Source organism: Brachyhypopomus gauderio, unplaced genomic scaffold (genome assembly GCF_052324685.1).
Source record: "Brachyhypopomus gauderio isolate BG-103 unplaced genomic scaffold, BGAUD_0.2 sc315, whole genome shotgun sequence".
NCBI lineage: Eukaryota > Metazoa > Chordata > Actinopteri > Gymnotiformes > Hypopomidae > Brachyhypopomus > Brachyhypopomus gauderio.
This window is the reverse complement of record NW_027507136.1, coordinates 56324-77344: the sequence shown is the minus strand read 5'-3', so window position 1 is coordinate 77344 and position 21021 is coordinate 56324. Positions and strand designations below refer to the sequence as shown.

The 21021-nt window shown below is 40.2% G+C and overlaps 2 protein-coding genes and 3 long non-coding RNA genes across 5 annotated transcripts; 2 read left to right on the top strand and 3 right to left on the bottom strand.

The window, feature by feature from the left end:
• Window positions 1–136: 136 nt before the first annotated feature.
• On the top strand, window positions 137–1848 carry LOC143504682 (uncharacterized). Its single transcript, XR_013127622.1, has 6 exons — window positions 137–207; window positions 306–423; window positions 636–736; window positions 829–1001; window positions 1106–1279; window positions 1429–1848. It is a non-coding gene; the product is annotated as an uncharacterized LOC143504682 (long non-coding RNA).
• Window positions 1849–4049: 2201 nt separating this feature from the next.
• On the bottom strand, window positions 4050–5410 carry LOC143504685 (uncharacterized). Its single transcript, XR_013127626.1, has 3 exons — window positions 5361–5410; window positions 5062–5135; window positions 4050–4933 (listed from the first exon to the last, which is right to left on the bottom strand). It is a non-coding gene; the product is annotated as an uncharacterized LOC143504685 (long non-coding RNA).
• A 1710-nt stretch (window positions 5411–7120) lies between these two features.
• Window positions 7121–9596, top strand: LOC143504693 (uncharacterized). The gene is made up of 2 exons (XR_013127631.1): window positions 7121–8096; window positions 8328–9596. It is a non-coding gene; the product is annotated as an uncharacterized LOC143504693 (long non-coding RNA).
• Window positions 8672–10791, bottom strand: LOC143504692 (uncharacterized). The gene is made up of 2 exons (XM_076995987.1): window positions 10631–10791; window positions 8672–10012 (listed from the first exon to the last, which is right to left on the bottom strand). The coding sequence occupies exons 1-2, from the start codon at window positions 10750–10752 to the stop codon at window positions 8803–8805; spliced, it is 1332 nt and encodes a 443-aa protein (XP_076852102.1). The 5' UTR covers window positions 10753–10791; the 3' UTR covers window positions 8672–8802.
• A 5271-nt stretch (window positions 10792–16062) lies between these two features.
• Window positions 16063–20082, bottom strand: LOC143504699 (uncharacterized). The gene is made up of 6 exons (XM_076995991.1): window positions 19950–20082; window positions 18004–18109; window positions 17698–17840; window positions 16905–17465; window positions 16697–16760; window positions 16063–16473 (listed from the first exon to the last, which is right to left on the bottom strand). Exons 1-5 carry the CDS (start codon window positions 19968–19970, stop codon window positions 16746–16748), a joined length of 846 nt encoding a protein of 281 aa, XP_076852106.1. The 5' UTR covers window positions 19971–20082; the 3' UTR covers window positions 16063–16473; window positions 16697–16745.
• Window positions 20083–21021: the final 939 nt, after the last annotated feature.

The following is a 21021-nucleotide window of genomic DNA, read 5'->3' as shown; positions in this document are numbered from 1 at the left end:
CTCTATTTGGTTGTCATCACATATTTGCCATGGTCTTAATCTAGTATGGAGATCATTTCTAATGAAGGATTCTAATTTGTGAGTCTGTGTTACTGTCTTCAACGTTCTGTCTAAAGCTGGGAATGATATGCCGACTGTTCACGCCATTGGATGGAACCTGCGGAAGCAGATTAGCTTCATCTTTCATTATCCAGCAGATACATCAAAGTAACTGACCATACTAATGTAGTGTTGCTGTTTTACCTCAGAGGAAACATTTAGTCAATTTGTCTCATTGTTGCTTCCCACCACCAACCATTTTTCAGACTGTTCGCAGGACAGAGATGGCAAACAAGAAGCTAGAGGACTTGTGCAGCGAGCTTGGATGCCCTGAGAACAGGGTTCTGGAGTGGGTCCGTGATGTCAGACTATGGGCTACAGATGGTAGGATATTACATGATCTTTTATGCTAAAGCTGGTGGTTAGTCCTATTTCTGACATCTGAATTAGTATTGTAGTGGTAATTGTGGATGCAGCACAAGTCTGGAATCTTTTTTAATATTATACTTTATTTATTATGTAAATTAAGTAGTACCACAATCAGTATGACTATGTACTTTTCAAATTTATGCATTGGCTTTAATTTTTTGTTTTAGATTCCATACATACCAGTTGTAGTAGCCAACATGCCCTTCAACACTCAATTGAACGTTTCTTGGTGTGCATCAGAAAAAAGCAAGTCTGTATAATAACACTGGTATGTTTTATCTACCTTTCTTTTACCAATTGATATTGTTTATCAGTTATTTGAAATGTTTATACATTGGAACTTGTCCATGCTAACTCTAGACAGCAACAAGATTCATCATTTGCGGCGAAAGAAATTGAGAGAGGAAAAGAGAAAACTCTTTGAATCAATAAAGTGCTACAATGAACAAGTACCAGAGGAGGGCCGCATAAATACGCAGAAGGAGATGGTGGGGCAGACAGTTTAATATGGCCGTGGGAGATCTGTAGAAGTGGTATGGGACAGTCTTTGTGTTTCTGCAGCAATCTTTGTTATATCCTACCTTAACGTATGTATTTATCTTCTCATCATGAGTGATGGTAATTCCTATGTCTTTAGAAACCACTAGTGTCTTCACCAAAAAGAAGATCTTTGATGCCTACATGTTCAAAATGAGGCTTCAAGAGGAAAGGGTCATCCTAATGCATGAGATGAGACAGCACTACTCCTATCTCAGAGGCCAGGCAGGGAGTATTGGCACACTAATAGCAGAATTATCCACTGGGAAACATTGTAAGTAGCTATTCCAGTTTACACCTGGTCGTTTCATGCATCATGAGTATAAGGATTATAACCCCTTCCTGCTTTTCTCTGTATGGTGGAGTTTAATCTAGTAAGATGCTGGACATGACATTTTTAATAACATTCTTTTACCTTTGTAGGTACTTTTACAGAGGACGGACAACGTGGGCTGCAGTGCCTTCTTCGAGAGACACTTGCAAATATGGAACACAAAATTAACGTCGTTTTATCAAATTATAGGATGGCATTAGGACCAAATGCTATCCTACTCCCTGGAGATGGAACTGAGGATACACCAGAGGAGCACAAAATACTTCAGCATGAGAGTTCTGATGATAGTGATTGGGAGGATGTTTAGTAAGGTTATTTTCATAGACTGTTCAAAAGACTTCAGTCTTTAACAAGCCCCACCTTAAGGACAGAGTCCTTAGGTGTGTCCAAACTTGATTTGTAGTGTACTCTTTTTGCGTTTTTGTTGTTCTGGTTTTTGACTGCTTTCATATCTGTTTTCACCCAGCCTTTACTCTTCACTTGTCTGATGTATGATTTATTGGACAATAATATGCAGACATTTCTGTACAGATTGTGTAGTGTCCTTTGCGCGCTAGTATAATAAAGAAATGTGAATCAATTTGTTTCACTGCCTGATGACTTATGATCATGAGTAATTTACAAATATATAAACTATTAAGTGGAAATAAATGAAATTGGTGGCAGTTCAACTATTTAATGTAGTTGAACACATTATGTTAATGCACCATACATAGAAATTGTACATTTAAATGTAATTGTGCAAACTGAAGACTGTCAGAATTGAGAATTTCAAGAATTTGCACAGTATAAAGCCCTGATTCCCATAGTCATCTCTCCAACAATCTAGTACTTTTATACTCCTTATAAATAAGATTCCTATTAAAACCAGGTCAAAGGGCTCTAGTGGCAGTCCAACTACCTAGCAACATGTATACAATTCACTACTTTTATGATTGGAGACTTTAAAAAATCAGATGTCTGTCTTTGGAATTAGGTTAATTAACTCATAGGTATTGTGACGCCGGAGGCGTCGGGACAGAGGCAGCCGGAGACGGGGGTTGAACAGAAGGATGTTTATTGTCCATGGCAACCAAACCAGTAAAGCTCTTAGCGCACACACTGCAAGTGATGCAAGGTAAAGCTCGTAGCGTACACCAGTAAAGCTCTGAGCGCACACACTATAAGTGATGCAAGGTAAAGCTCGTAGCGCACACTAGAAAGGCTCCTAAAGCACGCACTGCAAGTGATGCAAGGTAAAGCTCGTAGCGCGCACGCAGGTAGGGAACGCAGTGACGGACACGCAGAGACCAGAGACGCTCATGTAGCGGCAATGTGCAGCACTGGACCAGACGACCTGCGGGCTTAAGAAGAGCAAAGTAAACAAGAAACAGGTGCTCAGTATGATGGTGATTGCGGGGGTGTGTGCTGGGATCGGCTGCTGGCCGGGATGCGCGCCCTCTGGTGGCGACCCGGCCCCCTCACCGTGACAGGTATAATATGTTTACATGTGTATTTTCTTTATGATTACAATTCTCATTTCAACCATCATGCATGAGCAGCAAGTTCAATTTAAAATGAAAATTATACAGTAATGTAGCACAGCCCATTTGATGTCACTGACAGACAGCTTTGCAGTTTACATACCCCCAGGGGACCAGCATCACCCACTAGAAATATATACTTCAAATTTAAGAATTAATTTACAGATCAATGTGAGATCTAATAGGGGTAACTGGTCTGCTCTTTGTAATAACATCTGTGACACCAACGTCGTGGGCTGATGTACCATTACAGCCAGTGGACAGGCACCTCCTACCTGAGGCTCAAGGTAGGGTTGCTCATTAGGGCTCTAGACCCATGCGATTGTAAAGCTGCTTTGTGACATGTGTTGTAAAAAGCACTATATACATAAATTTGACTTTTAATCTTACAGGGAGAAGAAACATTTATTTAAAAAATTCCAAGTTTTATTCAGGTATATCTCACATATTGCTACAATACACTTTAATAATAATAATAATAATAATAATAAACCCATATAGCCATATGCATAGTGTGAAGGAATTTGGAACAATATGGCGCTGTTTGTAGTTCATGAAGATATGTTAGGGTTAGGGTTACGATCAGCGTCAAGGAGTCGTTTCCCTTGCCATACTGCACACAGATAGCACGAACGTATAAACAAAATAGCAGCAGCAGTAGTATATCTGGTATAAGACAACAAATAAATAAAAACAACAGCATTTCGCTACGCATTCGCTATGTATCGCGATAAGACAATGCAGTCTGAGGGCTACAGGGCCATGCAGGCTCACACTGAATCCATATGGTCATTCCTGGAATGCCATTTCCGTTTTTTCCCCAATCTGTGGAGAACCGATGTAACTAGACTATAAAGACTGGGAATACATAAATAAATGCCATCATTGTTAGCAACTAAATATGCTAAACCCGGTCCTATCTTGTAAACACAGTCCGTATTTTATTGTATTAAAGGCTTTATTTCTGGATGTGGCTGTTTCCGATTGCGTAATGGTCTTTAACTTGGCACTTCCGCGTTATGTTATAACGCTTATATACCTTGTTGAATGATTGAGCAAGAATTTTTGGCTGTTTGTTGTTCCCTACCAGTACGCGAGTTTGTTCCTAACCCATTTATTTTTTACACCAGTGGTTCCCAATCAACCCCCCACCCCCCCCCCACCCCACCATAGTGTGGGTATTTTAGGATGCACCCAGGCCCAAAGCTCGGAACTTTACAGACATTTGTGGTGTAAACTTTCATGACATTAAAACCATTGCATATACAACATTTAAGTGTATTTTTGTAACACGAGGGAAGGCAAGATGCCGAGACGAGGTAATACTCGGATCAACTCGGACAAAGAGTGATGATAATTACATTGACACATACAAGACCCAACTGCACATAATGTTGACGGGATGAGTCACAGGTGACAAAACGGACGCCAACCACACATGCACACGCCCAAGGGGAGGAGTCAGGGACAAAGCAAAAATAGCATTTAAATGCATTTAGAAAAAAATAGCTAAACAAAAGCACCAAGCCCAACATCTCTTAAATTCATGCAATGCATAGTTCACTACAATGTAGAACAAAGTACACAATTTTGCAAAAACAAAACAAGGTACAAGGGAGATATCAGTATAAACTAGAGTCTGTTGTCCTTGATATTTAAAAAGTTCAAACCATTAATTATTTTTTTTTATATAAAAACTGCGTTCCCACTTTAAATTTCCAGCAAGTCTTACTACAGCGTGTGCAATGTTTTGATGTGCTACACATGGGTAATTGAAGAAATTGTAAATAAAAAGTCCTGGATATTGGCATCACTGACAGACTTATAAAAATACCACACAACGTTAGATGAAAAGATCTAGTACTGCAATATGCTAGTGAATATTTAGAACTGATCAAATGTTCAGCTACCAAGTTGTTTACACAAATGTTGGGATTTTTCTAAAAATGAAAGTTTAGTACCAGTACCATGACTTGCAGTCCAGTGGTTGTATAAAAGTTTGCATAGTTGCATAAATTCATACATACCAGAGCAGGCAGGGTTCCCACTCCACTTGCTTCATTTTCTTGCCCTGAAACAATTCAAACTCTTCAGTTTTCTAACTCATTAATTTTAATAACAATATGCATTTTTAGTCAATATACACATGACTATTTGCTTGTAAAATGGCATGATTGTAGTGATGGGTGTAGGATTAACCTGAACAACTCTGCATCTGACTATTCTCTTCACAGGGTAAAATTCCTGACTTTCTGTCAATGTGTGGGGACATTCTACGAAAATAAGTGAATAAAATCACATTTTTTCAAAATAAAGCCTTGTAGTACAAGATGATAGATGTAACCAAACAAAATCAAAAGATAAAAGGACAATAAAATCAATGTTAGAAACTTGTTTAGAAAACCTTAAAAAAAAGGCTCCCTTTAAATCAGAGGCACAGGCTCCAGATACAACTACTGTATGACTATACTTGCCATACTGAAGTTCTTCAAACATACCTTTCCTTTTGAGTGTCTGTGACTGACCACTGTTCTTGGCTTTACCTGGGGCAGAAACAAACAAAAAAAAAAACAATTTAAATAAAAGTATACACTGGAGTACAAAAGAAATATCAGTATATTATCAAGGCAGTATTTAATTGGCATACATGTTTAGAAACACAGCTAGGTCATTAGAAACAATAACTAGGATTTGTTTTTATCCGCCATAGACTGAAAGTCACTTCTACATGGTCTGACATGGAGAGACAGACACTGGATGATTGTGGCATCACATTCCAAAAACAATGTGTCCAAAGATTAGGTGTGTCTACTCATCAACAGTCATCATGGTGTAACACCAGGGGCACTGAGCAATAAGTAGGTAGACGCATTCGCTAAATAGAGCAAGATATACAGTGAGCAGATCCAAAACAGTTACAGGGTTCTTGCAGGTTTCAGTGAGTTAAATTTAAGACTTTTGTAAGACCTTTTAAGACCATTCTCAGTGAAATTTAAGACCAACACAACATATTACCACAAACAATCCAATGATCCCAGAAACTCTTAACATTTTATTTTGATTAATTTAGTTACAGGATTACATTAATTCAGTATTAAAACAGATAATCAAAATAGTAACATTCTCAACCCAAGCAACCTTACCAACACAACACTAGCATATCTACATACAACCTCACCCTACATATCTCTGAGTTCTTCCTTTTCAGTACCAATCTCAGCATTTGACTTGGAAAGGAGCTGAGCCATCTTGGATCCAGTCTTGCCCTCAGCTTCTTCTGCAAGAGAATTTGCCTCTCTAGCAAGACAAGTGGATACGTCTTCCAAGCTTTTCTTCCTTTTCTTAAGGTCCTCTAAAGACTGCTCAGTCAGCTCTCTTTTCTGGCTCTGGGATTCCTTTTCTTTCCTGATTCATTCCTGATCCAGAAAGAGTCAGTATTTTGACCGGGCTGCACCCACAGATGCTAAGAGTTCCTTGGTGAGGGGAACCTGTGACACCTCCATGCATTGTGACAGTCACATATGAGTCTGTGTGTGCCAGTTGTGTCCTCTTGCATGTTTTCTGCCTCCACCTCCTTGTTTAATTAAATAATCATACACACATTATACATTTAACAACATGTAGACTCAGCCTATCTTCAAGTATGTCTAAGGCATGGTTTGACCAAAATCCTCACACCCTGCAGCTGATAAAATTTATTAAAATGTTACATTTTGGTTAAATTACTGAAATAAATGAAATTATAAAATTAACTAATTAAATAAAGGCTCAGAATTTTCTTTCCCCAGGCCATCTGTATCTTAACACACAAAACTTTTTTAACCTCCTACCTTCTTTTCTATTTATTATCCCGATGAAACCAACTTACTTTGTCTAGCCATGCTGAATATGAATTTGAATGTTAACATTGAAAATGTTGGGACACACTACCTGTTTTTACCCTATGTATATATGCCCACTAAAAGGCAATACATCAGTCCAATGTAAATAAAACCATGTGCAATCCATGAAACAGAGCATGGGACAGTGGAACATGTTTCAAAACATGACATAACCCATCTACAGGGCATAGTTGTTGTTTTTTTTTATTTTACATGATTTAACACAGTAAATATATTTTTATTTCCTCTAGCTGGGATTTAGCATGCATTGAAACATTTCTCTAACTCAATGCCATGGACAGTACATGGTTCTGAGATGTTTTTGTATTGTAGCCTAATTGTATAAAATGGTTAACACATTGAAAAGAAGACATAAGTGGAGCATAAGTAAGGATCACTTACTTTGATAAGTTTTGGTAGATCCTGCGCTGTTTCATGGCCCATGAAATGAGAGCCCATGTACCTCGATTGCACATATCCATTGCTCCAGAACCGAACATGAAGATCCAGCCGTTTGGATTTTGTGGTTGAATTAAAGCTTTCATCGAACATTAACACATACGGCCCGGTAAGAGCGTATCAACTCTCTCTTGATGAAGTCTGCCAAGCCAAATCTAGCTATATATGCGATTTGTTTAGTCCACACGAAAACTTTTTCGCGATATTCGAACCAGGGAACATTGCCGTCACTCTATCCTAATGTAGCCCGAATATCATTAGCCGAAGCACTAGTGATACTGCGGTGGAGTCCGGCGGGACCCGGTGTTCTGTCGGATTTTCCTACTTTGTCGAATTTTCCTACCGTATCAGCTGGCAGCGAGTATTTATCCGCTTGTTAAGTGTGACGACACGCGTGACGTTTCAGCCGCTTCCGGGTCCAAACAAACAAGGATGGCGGAGCCTGTAAACCTGTTTACGATAACTTCGTTCTTTAGTGAGGCACCATTGAGGGTTAAAAAAGGTCTAAACTCTTTCAACTCCAATAGAGTACTAAGTGTATCTGTTCTCCCAGGTGGTATATTTAGGGGTAGAGTCCAGGCGTCCATGAAAAAGACGATTTACGAGGTTGAGGTGAGTTGAGGTGAATTGAGGTTGAGGTGTGGTGACTGAAGTGAGTATGGGTCAAATAACGTTTAATACAGGTACACGTTGAGGGTCAGGCAGTGAGGTACAGCAGCTGCGTTTGCCCAATCGGTAAAGACAAGTGCCATCATATGGCAGCCTTGTTGATTTGGGTGGAGAAAAACGTGTCCCGCACCGATGTAGAATGCGTGTGGAAAAGGGCGAAGACACCGAAAACGGACGAAATTGCAGCCAAGAGAGTATCTGAGATGGCCCCATCCACATCACGAGGTTAGTAAATAATTTGCAATTGATGTCAATGTTGCATGGTTTATTAGCTTAACGCTATGCAGTTTTAAGTTGCGGTTTCCAAACCTGGAAATCTTACCCCCCTTCCTTATTCAAAACACTGCTTGGCCAGTACAACCTCAAAGAAGGATCTAAAGTAAGTTGTGGGTCTTCATGAATATTTCAACTTAAGTTATGTGTATCTAAGAGTAAGTGACTGTGTTTTTATTAAAGGCATGTGATTGGGGAATCCTACATGAGTCGCGGGCAAAGCAGCAGTACACAGCGGACGCTGGTGTGGTGATCCAGGAGAGGGGATTGTTCCTGTCTGACAGTGGTCTACTTGGTGGATCTCCAGATGGGACAGTGTCTGATGACTGCATCATTGAGGTGAAATGCCCATGGTCCGCCAGAACTAAGACTGTCCAGCAGGCAGCAGAGAGTAAGAGAGACTTTTTTCTAGAGCTGGATGAAGAGACAAGTTCCCTCAAACTAAAACAAACTCACCACTATTGGCATCAGATCCAAGGCAACCTACATCTGAATGTACATTTACCTGAATGTAAAAAAGACAAACATTTTAATCTGGTTTTACTTTTTTAATAAAGGTTTTCTGCAAAGTTGTGTAAATCATTCTTCAGTCACAATAATTGTAAACATGTTTTAATTTGCCACTGTCCTGCTAACTGATTTACATACATCAGATATTTCATTGAATTTCACGGAGAATTGGGGTTTGCAAATTTGTAAGACACACACATACTTTCAGTATCTTGTTAACATTTTTCCTGTACTGGTAAGGGATGTGGTCCAAAATGCAAAACAGTTTCAGCCTCTGAATAGACCGCTCCACATGTATCCTTGCACAGGAGATAAGTCTGTTATTGTTTACTTCCTCCTGTGTAAACTGTCCGTTGAGCAAGAAAGACGGGGTGTTAAGAAGAACTCCCTCTGGCAAAATGTCCCGAATTGTGAAGCCCTTGTCTGCAATAACCAGATCACCTGCTTGTAGATGTTGGAGAAGTCCACTGTCAGCTGTTATTGACTTGTCTGAGGCGCTCCCACCGTACAGGTTACTGGCAAAAGTAATCACACCATTGGGAGCCACACCAATTAGAGCCTTTAGCGTGGTCCGTCCTTTGTAGTGGCTGTACAAATGACACTGTGTGTCAAGCCTCTCTGTGTTGGAGACAGCAACCTCTGTGCAGTCAAGGACTATTCTACAGTTAGGAAAAGGTCGGAAGCAGTCTGGCAGCGAAGTCTGATTCTTGGCCGTGGAGGGGATGTTTTCAAGTAGACCGACATACAAAATATCATACAGAGCACAGATGATGGTGGTAAAGATGTTAGTTACAGTTGCTGTGCTACAATTAAACCTTGTTGCAAGGTCTACATGGCCACAATTCAATTTAAGCTTCATCAAAGTAAGGAGTAACTGATCAATAAGGGGCATAATTTGGACAGTCCAATCAGAATGATACTGTAGCTCAAATCTAGAAAGAAGTGCTTCCAAAAAAAATACTGTGGCAGCATCAGGTAATCCAGTGTAGTATTGGACTTTGTTAGGATGGGAGGAAATCTGACTGAAAGAAAAGGTTTGCTTTTGTTTCTCCAACTGTTCTTTCAATTTTTTGTTCTCTTCTCTAAGCATGTCATTCTCAACCTCAAGCATGACAAGACTTGGTTGGGATGTAGTAGGGGTTTGTGGGGTTGCCATGTCAGCTGTGTGTCCTGTGTCTGTTGCATCATCACTGGAAGGGACAATCTGCTTCTTCTGCTTAGGGGGATTGCTGGGGTGGTCAGGAAAATGAAAAGCCTTTCCCTGGTTCCAAGCGAATCGCGAAGGTCCAGCAGCTTTGCCATTGGGAAAGTGCCAACTACACACCCTGGAGTTGCAGTTTGGGGTGAAGTTTTCACGTCTGTAAAAGAAGAAAAAATTATCATTAATCATTAGTCACAGCTTACTTGGGTTCCTCTAACAAAGTGCTAAAGAAATAAGGACCTTATAAAATTGTGTGTGTATATATATATATTGCAATAAAATGTGAGAATTATGTATGGTAAGTGTACGGCAGTAATAAACTAATGGAAACGGGCTAAGCAGTAATGTATATGCATACTGAAAAAGGTAAATATAGGATGCAACAGTAGCATCAGCTGTATTTTTGCTTGGTATTTTTACGGACACTCCTGATCAGCTAACTGTTGTGTGTGTATCCATACAATATATCAAGGATATCCGAAAAGATATCCTGGTGTTGCCTTTTACGAGCTAGCTAATCTAGCTAGTGTTAGCGCCACTAGCTAAGTTAACCAGAGCTATCTTTACTTTAGTTTTACTTTAGCTGGACAACAAATAAAACAAAACAAGAACTAAAATATCTGTATGTGGCAAGAAACATTGTATTAAACCCATAGCTAGAATATCAAGCAATCCAAAAAGGGGCAAGTTGGCTTTTTTTTCTCTGTGGGGTTAGCTAGCTAGCATTAGCGCCCACGGAGGCACTGTCAAGATTTTTTTTAGAAATAGAACTTACCTTATCAACTGCACCCATTTTCTTCTCTCTTTCTCATTGCAAGGAAAGCGGTAGAAAGACAAAAGGGTCGTTGTTTTAGACTCGGATCTGTTAAAACAGCAGGGCACACAGCACTGCGGCATATTAAGGGACTCAATGCAGCAAGTGTTTGGACCCGGACGTGAAGTTTCGCAAAGATGATGCGTCACAGCTTAACAACCCCATAGACTAGTCTGTCGAATTTTCCTACCTTGTCGAATGTTCCTACCGTGTCCGTTGGCATCGCGTATTTGTAGACGTATCTCTTAGTTTGTTTACCTTATGGAAACGTCGTAATGTAGCGCAAACCAGCGTTTAAAAAGTAGTATTTGTAGACGTATCTCTTAGTTTGTTTACCTTATGGAAACGTTGTAATGTAGTGCAAATCAGTGTTTAAAAAGTAGTATTGTAGACGTATCTCTAGTTTGTTTACCTTATGGAAACGTTGTAATGTAGCGCAAATCAGCGTTTAAAAAGTAGGATGAGCTTTAAAATAAAAGTTTTATTTTGCGTATTAGTGTATTATTACACGGCTCAATCATTATCATGCGGAAATATCCAAGTCCCTATAAATAGGTAATAACAGGTAGTAAAACGGCGCTGTTTAAAACATTTTAATCAACTAGTTAACTTAATGCACAGTTGAAAACATAGCAATTGCAAACAAAGAAGGAATTATAAACAAGAAATTAACTTACTGCACTATTGAAAGGACTAAATAGTACTGCACTGTTGAAATTCGCTAGCAGGCAGGAAAAATCGATGGGTGTAGTAGGCGGCCACCAAAATAGTGACGTAAAAGCGACTTGCGCATGCGCAGTAAGCCTTGGTATGAATTTTCGATGGGTAGGAAAAATCGACAGAACACCGGCACTGACGATAGCGAAGACGGCGGGGATGAGGCACAAAATTGCGTGAAGGCTTTTCGTGACAAGGACCGTTTCCTGCCTGCGGTTATTATGGGTTTTGTAGTTTAATTAATTAACACGTACCAACACCTGTAGCCCCGCACAAACACAGACAACACAGAACTGACTTCCGGACGTTTCGATTAAACTACACTTTTCTAAAATTAACTAAGGTAAAATTTTAAGACCTGACTAAATTAAATTTAAGACCTTGGATGAAAATCTGGCTGTTTTTTAAGTCTTTTAAGGCCTTAAATTTAAAGTTTTGAATTTCAGACATTTTAAGACTTTTTAAGACCCCGCGGGAACCCTGAGTTATAGCAGTCAAGGGTCATATCAGGAGGGCAATCATATAAGGAACAAAAAACAAGATCGAAGAGACATGACTTGAACAAAGCACACACCAGATACTAAAGAGAAACTTAGGAACTAAACAAGACACAACTGAAAATGATGAGAAGGTGGAGTTACAAATGACAGGGGTGTGGCAGAACACATGGGAAAACCAAAACATGGACACATGGAATACCAAGACAGACAGAGAAGGGGATAAACAGAGCATGATAAAGGTAAAATCACCAAAATGTACAGAAGTCTGAGATGCCTCAAAACGCTGAATGGGCCCAGTAAGACACACTCTTACTCAATATTAAATCACTCATTGTAATTTACACAAATGAGCAGCGCACTGTTGAAAATAAGATATGTGAAAACTCAATCATTGGTTAGAGTGTATGGAATTAAAAATAACACACCTGTTAATTTTTGATCCTCTTTCTAAAAGGTGGACAGACTGCAATTACCTCTACTACAAGAAAAAAGTAAAAATAAAAATAAGAGGCATCAAACCTGCTACTACTGCGCCCTGAACTGCTGCTGTCCCCTGAACTGCTGCTGGCCCCTGAACTGCTGCTGCTGGCCCCTGGACAACTGCTGCTGGCCCCTGGACAACTGCTGCTGGCCCCTGGACAGCTGTTGCTGCTACTCCTAGCCCCTGGACTCCAATATGAATCCATCCTACATTTAAGGAAAAAAGTGTAATCACATTTATATGGAAGTGATATGTTAGGCAAGCTAGTTAGGCCAATATCTGCATTATCTGTGCTTACGCCCCAGCACATTATTTTAGTATAGAACTCAGGATATAGGACATCAGAATATTCTTACCTTGGACTACCATGTCAAATAGGGACTGCATTCTTTTTAAACAGGCAGACAATGTCTCTGTAAATTGACACCTGGGGGACAGAGTCTCTAACACCCAGGAGCCAGTCTTCCTTCCAGGCTCTGATAAAAACATTACTGCTCGTATTCCCAGAGCCTGTAATTTCTCAAGCTAAAACAATCACCCCCAAAAAGTGAATAATTTGCACTAAAATGCTAATTTATAATTTTCCATATTATTTCAAATCTGTAGAATGAAAATCAATCACATACCAGTAGTGAAGCTTCATCTTTTATGTGTGATGCTGTGTGATTTCTTTTATGGGCCTGAACCCATTCCGTACGTTTATGGTCAAGTTTTTTTTTTTTTTGTCTTAATTTAGATGGTTGTTTTGCTGTACATGATGTGCAAACTTTGCAAGCAATATTAATTAAATTGTGGCAAGCCACACACTTCTTGAAGGTGGTTCCACGTCCGGGCATTTCTAAATACACACACACACACACAGACAGAGAATTAGTCAATGCCCCTTAAAACAATTTCGAAAGATTCATTCTTAGTACCCATGCAAATAGTGACAATTTGTGCAACTGTACCTTAACCCAGTTGATTGGTAAAGCAGTAAATCATGCTAAACCTTCATTCTAAAATCGTCTAAAAGACCAAGTAGGTCCAAATAATTCTAGCATACTCTCATTTATGAATCAGAAATAAACAGGACATGCAATCAGTGTAGCTAGGCTATGTAAAATTATGAGACACTTCAAGGGTAGAGACGTAAAAATAAAGAAATCTGTTTGGCTCTTTGATTATTATCTACACTATCCTATACCCTTGAACGTCGACTTCATACCTACAACTGTCATGTAGTTGTATTTTGTTAAAGTTGAATGTTTTATCATAATTACACTGAAAAATGTTTATCTAACTAGCTGGCTAGCTAGATCTGAAAATTTAGCTAGTGGGAGATACTTAATGTGTATTTGCATAAATGCAGATACGTCTTCATTAGCTAGATAGGAAGCTATGGGATTTCAGAGCTAGCTACATACCTAGATACCCATAAAGATCTACGCTGTAAGTGAGTGTGGGCGGCTAAATTATGTCACTATTTGTGTTACATTAACTGAAATCCTAAACACTTCAATCAAAAAATGATTAATACGATTTAATAGAGATTACCAAAACATACTAACCTACAACCATTGAGCATGTAATACCTGAGCAAAAATGAGAGCGTCACGGCGTCTCCGTCGTCATCATACGGGTACTTGTCCATTTTCAGTCGTTTTATGTCAGCGTGTGCATTTCACGTTTCAGGCATACAAAAACGTGTAACTGACACGGCACGCCGGGTGGACCAACGTGTGTATTACACCGACTTCTTTAATGCCCCATTCCCCGATCCGAGAGGGAGCTGGCTATTTACTTCGTGGATATTCTCTTAGCCAGATTCATTTTGTTTATGGAAGTTTGTGTGCAGAACTACTAGCATCCATTATTTATTTTTGCGAGGCTCTGGTCACAATTATTGTAAAATGCTGGTTTTGCACATATTTGTCTCGCAAAGTAAGTTTTTGGTTTTCTCCACAGTCGAGGCGTCATGCTCAGCAAGCGTTGCACAGAGCACACAGGGCGTATGCCTTCACCTTCTCACAGACGTTTTCGTCAGCTACAAAGGTTCCCTTCAGAATTTAATGTGTATTACTGGCTTTTTGGCAGATATAAGTATAAGCAGTTTATAAGAGCTTTGTCCATTTCAGTGGTAAAGTTTTTTTTCTGCATGATTGCAGGTGGTGGAGGTGACGCTCCAGCACAAATCTGCCTACAGGGGGCAGGAGAGTGAGCACTGGTGGGTGCTCAACAATGTATTTTACAACATAGATGCAGAGGTGAGTCATGGGAACAGGTTCTCAGTTTCAGTGAGAATGGACTTGCCACAGTTGATGTCCTTCAACCTAACATTTTCTATGCATTTGTAGCTCACCCTCCACTACTTTGCCAACGCTAAAGCCGTGGCCTGCATCAAGATAAGTAAGAGTCTTGGATAAATGCATTTTAAACTAGCATGTCCCGTTCTTAATCACACTCATCAGCATGTCCTCTGTTAATTCAGCGGAGGGAATCCAGCATCACAGAAGCAACGATATACCTGTGCACGCAGTCAACGTCGTCATCTGTGCAGAATATCTTTCAGGTTAGTGCATCCTCATACCTGATTACATTTAGACTTACTTATGGGGTATTTAGAAAATGATTCCTAAAGGCATCTTCACTTATTTTTACTCTTATTTGTGTTTTTCAGCAATCAGAAGTTTCTGTGACGTATAAGGGTGTCTCCATCGGTTCAGATGGCCTTTTCAGGTCACATGAGTCTAATCACACCCAGACCCTGGAGACACCGGACCCTGCTGTTTTCTCCACCAGTCCTGACACATCAAGAGGACCCCCTCCACGCCCACCTCCAGGCTTTTAATCACCTACACAGCATTTTAATAGATTCTTATACAAAGTTCTAATCTCACTATGTATCATGCCTTTTACTTTTCCCACATAAAAACAAATGTTTGTATGTATTTGTGTGTTTTTCAGATGAAGTCGGTTTTCCCCATAACATGAGGACTAGATGTTGGACTGTTGGGACTCACATGGACTGATCACCCACGTGGGGGGTTGTGCATCTGCCCCTTCTTCTCTTTGCCCCTAACACTCTGTTTAATGTTTCATCTTTTGAGGTTTGTGTAACCCTAACACATCTCCCCAACTTTTCAGTAAAACATTGAACTATGTTTGGTCTTTGTGGAGATGCCTTGTCATCAGGCTTGACTCCAACGATAGACCTCACCCATTGTTTTTTTAATTTGTGCAGCACACACATGAACATAGTCCCTTAAACCGGATAAAACATTGGTAAAACTGTGCAGTAAAAGCTTAGCAGCATGTCTGGCCACACTCGCTGCCCCCGTGAAGTTCTCCCTTGAAAGATCCTATGCTCTGCGTTTAAATGAGTAGCCCCGGCCCCAACTTTGTTAGACTCTACCACCTACGTTGGAGCAGGACTACATACGTCGCCATTGAAACACGTACAACATACACAAACATAACTGTATGCTATTGTTTGCTATACATCACATTCAGCATTACAACTTTTCCTGTCCTCCTCCTACAGGTTCAGTAGGACCTGCCTCCCCCCCTTCTGCAGATGACCGTGGGCTCTACCGGCCAGCACCAGGGAAGCCCTGGAAGACGGCCCTCCCCCCCTGAGGACAAAGAACCTCTAGTGAGTTATTCCTCTTTTATATATATACACATACACACAGTCCAGGTGATGGGTCAGGTCTCTGACCCCATCAAAGTCTTTATTTTGCTTTTCTGTCTCTTTCTTACTCTCCATCATGTAGGTCTCCAGTGCTTCTTCCTGGAGTAGAAACCACAGACAGCTGTGCAACCTGATCTTCACCCAGACTTCCAGGACAAGAGGAGTAATGAAGTTTGTGGACCAGGACACAATGCATGTTGCCTTCTGTCATGCAGGTATCACAATGAAGCAGTCTGGTTTTCTTTTTTTTCCCCCATTTTAATTGAATAACATTTTCTACTTCCAGCAATATCACCCAAGTAGGTGTTTTCCCCTCATTTTCTGCAGATCTTTGAGAAAGCTGTTGCCAATCTGGAATGCGTCGACTTTCTCCTGAGCTTAGAGATGGTCTTGTCAGAGGTGGATGGTGCTTCAGCACTGGTAGACTGGAAACCTGCAAAGTCAAAGCAAACAGACGGCGTGAGAGGGATGCTGTGTGTAGTCTTCCATGCTGTTGTCATTGTTGTTCATGCCCTATTAGTTGTGCAGCAGGAAAGACTACTAAACCATAGAACACAACTAAACCATGGAAGACTACTATACCATGGACCCCTCACTTCTTTATACATAATACTGTCATGAATTAAACTTCACCAAAGAAATACTAAAATGCGTACCATCTGGAATATGTCTGTCCACCACCTGGTCCTCCGTGTGAACATGCACTTAGGTTGTCCGTTTCTTTAAAAAGAGCAGACAATTTGATATAAAATCATTCAAAATATGATTGACGGTAGCATAAATGTATGGTTGAAAATCATTCAGAAGAGCAGAATCTAAAGCTAATGGTGTGACTGGGAATAAATACATTTTAAAAACAGATACCTTGAATCTCAGCTTCAGAAATCTTGGAAACCTGAACCACCAAGATTTCTTCTCCAGCCCCACGTCCACTGTCTGTGCTGCACTCTGCAGAGCGGAGCCTGTATGGTCCTGTTCTGTCCAAGAGATGGTGATGCCAGCGACATCACCGAACAGAGTGAGGGCAATCAGAGCTGACAGCTCTGAGCAGCATCTCTGTAGAGACAGCCTCACTTCTAAGTCAGCCTCCGTCACAGATGCGCTTCTAGAACCGTAGTGATCATTGTCGGGCTTGGTCCAGGATGTCAACCCAAGGCGTTCTTGGAGAAAAGTTTCTGAAGCAGTCTTCACAAATCTCCTCACGATGCCCGACTGGAGTGCCTCCTCAGAAAGGTCAGTATCCGACAGCACTGACCGAGTACCCCTGCAGCTCATTTGTGCTTTTACTCGGTCCAGAGCCGCAATCCTTTCCAGCATCAGGTTCCTCACTATAGGGATGAGGTCCTGAGCAACCACCTCCTTCACTGCCACTTTGACCCATGCCGAGATTTTTTCCAGCACTTCAATCAAATCCTCCATTTTCATCTAGTTAGGTTAAAGGAAAGTGTAAAAAGTTCATCAGTATCCAAAAGCTTAATGATTTTTAATTATTACCTTTTTTTAACCTTAAGCTGATTATTTCTTTAAGTAAAATGCTAATGTAAAGAACATCTAATGTTGTGAAGGTCTGACCAGACATGGCCAAAGGCTCATGTTGCTATGGTAACTCAGACACACAGGCAGATAGGAAGACAGAGATACAGAGATTGGTACTCACATTGCTTGGCAGTGTATTCCTCAGCTCTTCAGTTAGAACAGCTGGATTAATCCCAGAGGTGGATACGACTCCACCACTTTTCCCACATGGAGGAGTGTTGAGCTCCTCCATCACTGCCTCCTCCACTCTAGTACAGCAAATAGCTGTGGTGAAAGAAACATTTACTTTAAGCATCTATGAGGCAGACACTAATGATGCACATAAGGAAATGTCACTAAAAACATAAATTGTGGAAAATTATAGTTATGAATAAATAACCTCGTAATGCATCACGTTTTGGTAACATGTAATCACGCTAAATCTCACCTGAAAACCATCTGCTATGGTCTTTCTTTGCCTGCTTGTTTTTCACACTGGGGGCCGACACATCACAGCCCTCAGGAAGCTCTTCTGTTGGCCCAGCTTTCTTAGACTGTAGTAGAGAAAATGAAGAAAAAATGAGTTTCATGATGACTATCGCAAGGGTTCTCAACTGGTCTCAGCCCGGGACCCACTTTATCCTCATGGTCATTAAGTCGCGACCCACTTTTTAAAAAAACGTTGTCGGTTGCCGTACACCATGCACTTTATGCAATACAACTTGTTTGGTGGTCTTATGAAGGACCGTTTATAAGCTATTGAAATTATTACAAAAAACAGTGTGTAGTGCTCTGGGGCCTTCACGACCGCCACTTGCGTCTGTGTTAAGGTCATTTGTAGACGGTGCCTTAGACGTTGCAGTGATGAAAGTTGCACATTTAGAATACGTCTATTCCTGACGTAAACAAAGTTGTAGATGTTTGTCTTGGTTGCCAGAAACAAGAATTTTATTATAGCACTTTTGCCAATACTGTCTTAGTTATTGAAGAAAATTCCGAATACTCTAACCTGAAACAAACTTGTTTCCTAGTATGCATACGAGTGACTTTTGATCCCAATTAACTTAAAATTATGTACAGTTATAAAGAAGTGTCCTCTTTGTGTCCGACAGAGATGTAGACTGTGTGGAAAAAATGCGATATTTTTCGCTTGGCCATTTTCAACGCTTAGTGCTCAAGTTTCAGCTCCGTTTTGCGAGTCATGCTGGTGATCGGATTCCTGCATTTGTTGATGGGCAGAGACGAACATGTGAGCGGGAGCTGGAGTCTATCGTTTAACTTTTAAAATACAAACTCAAAAGAAAATGATGGAAATTTTTCCAATTACAAAAAATCCTTACCCATAAAAAAATAATGCTGTTGTATCGGCTGTCGCCAGTGGCGAGTGAAATAATTTATAATTAGGGTTACCATAAATATTACTCGCAAATTAATATTCATGGTCGTGATTGCGACGATTTTAGTCGCAATCTGAAGCCCTGGCATGTCTGACGGGTGCCTCTATATTAATTTTTTTACAAGCTGTCCGCGACCCACCCAGAACGTGTCCGCGACCCACCAGTTGAGAATCACTGGTCTATCGTATTTGGACTGCTCAGACGGGATGGGTGGGGGGCGTACATCATATTTTGAAAGCCAATGTGTTGATTTTGGCTCACGAATAGATTAATTTCTGAGTAACGTTGTGCATAAGGATTTTTAAAGTTTTGTAGTGGGCCAGTAGCAGCCTTGTTAAGATGTGCGACACCCTAAAGACCAACAAATAACGTCATTCCACGCCACCATTGAATTTCGGAAACTGCGCTACGGCACAATCATTAATTAGCAATATGTTCATGAGCTAGGCCTATGTAGTGCTTTCTAATGTGTGTTTCTAAATAAAACCATGCGTGTTATACAACCCTTTATCTTAAGTAGGCTACATTATGCATTAAACACGTTGTAGAATGCTACCCTTTTCTGTGAAAATAATACAGGCTGCGGACATCCGCGCAGACAGGATAGGGGGAATACGAACATTTTATAATTTGATTTTTTTTCTCAACACCGCTGGACTCTCAAGGAGAGAATATTAATCTATCTTAATAATGACCTCAGATGGTTAATAACCAATATTAATTGGTTACACATCTTAAATGTGATAAGAGGCCGTAAAATGAAGTAACTGGGATGTAACCGGATAATTAATGTTAATCTGAGTCGCCATTTGTGGTCGAAAGCAATTTAGTTCTATTTTTGTGCAATATTCTACAATCACTGTTGCTACAAAGCAACTTTAGAGAACTGTCTCGACGAGGAATGTAATTTTCAATAAATAGACTGGGAAGCGGCTCTCTCAAACTTACTCGGACTAAAGTGAGATTATGGAAAAAGCTCAAAGGAACATGAACTTACCCTCATCATTAGTTTAAACATGATCAATAGTCACTCCTTTACTCGCACAAGATATCGGTGAACCGCTGTAGTAGCTACTTCAACCTCCGTGACGATCGAACCATCTGTGGTTAAATTAAACACTGTCTGTGGCGACTTTTATAGGTCTCCTGCATTGTGACTTCATATGCCGTGTTGTCGTAGGGACGCAGTTAGATAATAACTAAAACTACTAATTGCCCGTGTTGTCATAGTGACAGTTAGATAATAACTAAAACTACTAATTGGCCGAGTCTTCAAGTGCAAATCACATTGGGCTGGCCCATGTTAATCTCAGTAGTTTGGGCCGGGACATTTATCACACCCACTCTGGCCCTGGAACATGTATCAGATCCACTCCGGTGTTATAAAAATCTGTGCTACCCATCGAATGTCTTACTTAGGTATTTTCATGTCAGTGTACAACGTACACCTATAATTTTGCGTTTCAGCATTTTTTCTCTTGAATTCACAATGAGGACTGTCCATTTATTTTGCCAATTTACTTTTTTGTCAACAATTATTAAATATTTTTGTGAATATCCTCGGAAAGACCTGAGAAATATCACTACTGCTTTGTTTCTAATACGTGGAGGTTCCAAATGTCTGCTAGTCAGTTTGTTTTATCCTTGCCAGTAAATAACTGTGCTCTCTTTTATCATTCCATCCTAAATGGTTTTAGTTGACTGACCTTGAAAATAGCACTTCTTAACCTTTGACGTTCGTTCAGTTTGGCTATTTTACATTTTGAATCAATTTTATTAAATACAAGTAAATAACCATGAAATGTTAATGACGCTTGCACTCATCGCAGTCATTTCTTCGATGTTCAGTTAAACGTGCAATTGAGTAGAAGTGGGACACGATACCTGTTTCTGATAAAGGGGACATACCCAAAGAGCTTCAACAAATCACAGAGGCAAAATCTCAGAGTCCCTCCAAGTTTCAAATAAAAGGTCATTAAAGTTCAAACATATGTTAGTCCAAACATGCTTCCAGCATTAATACTGTAGATTTTATGGTCTATGGGGGGTTATCTATCGTATTTGGACTG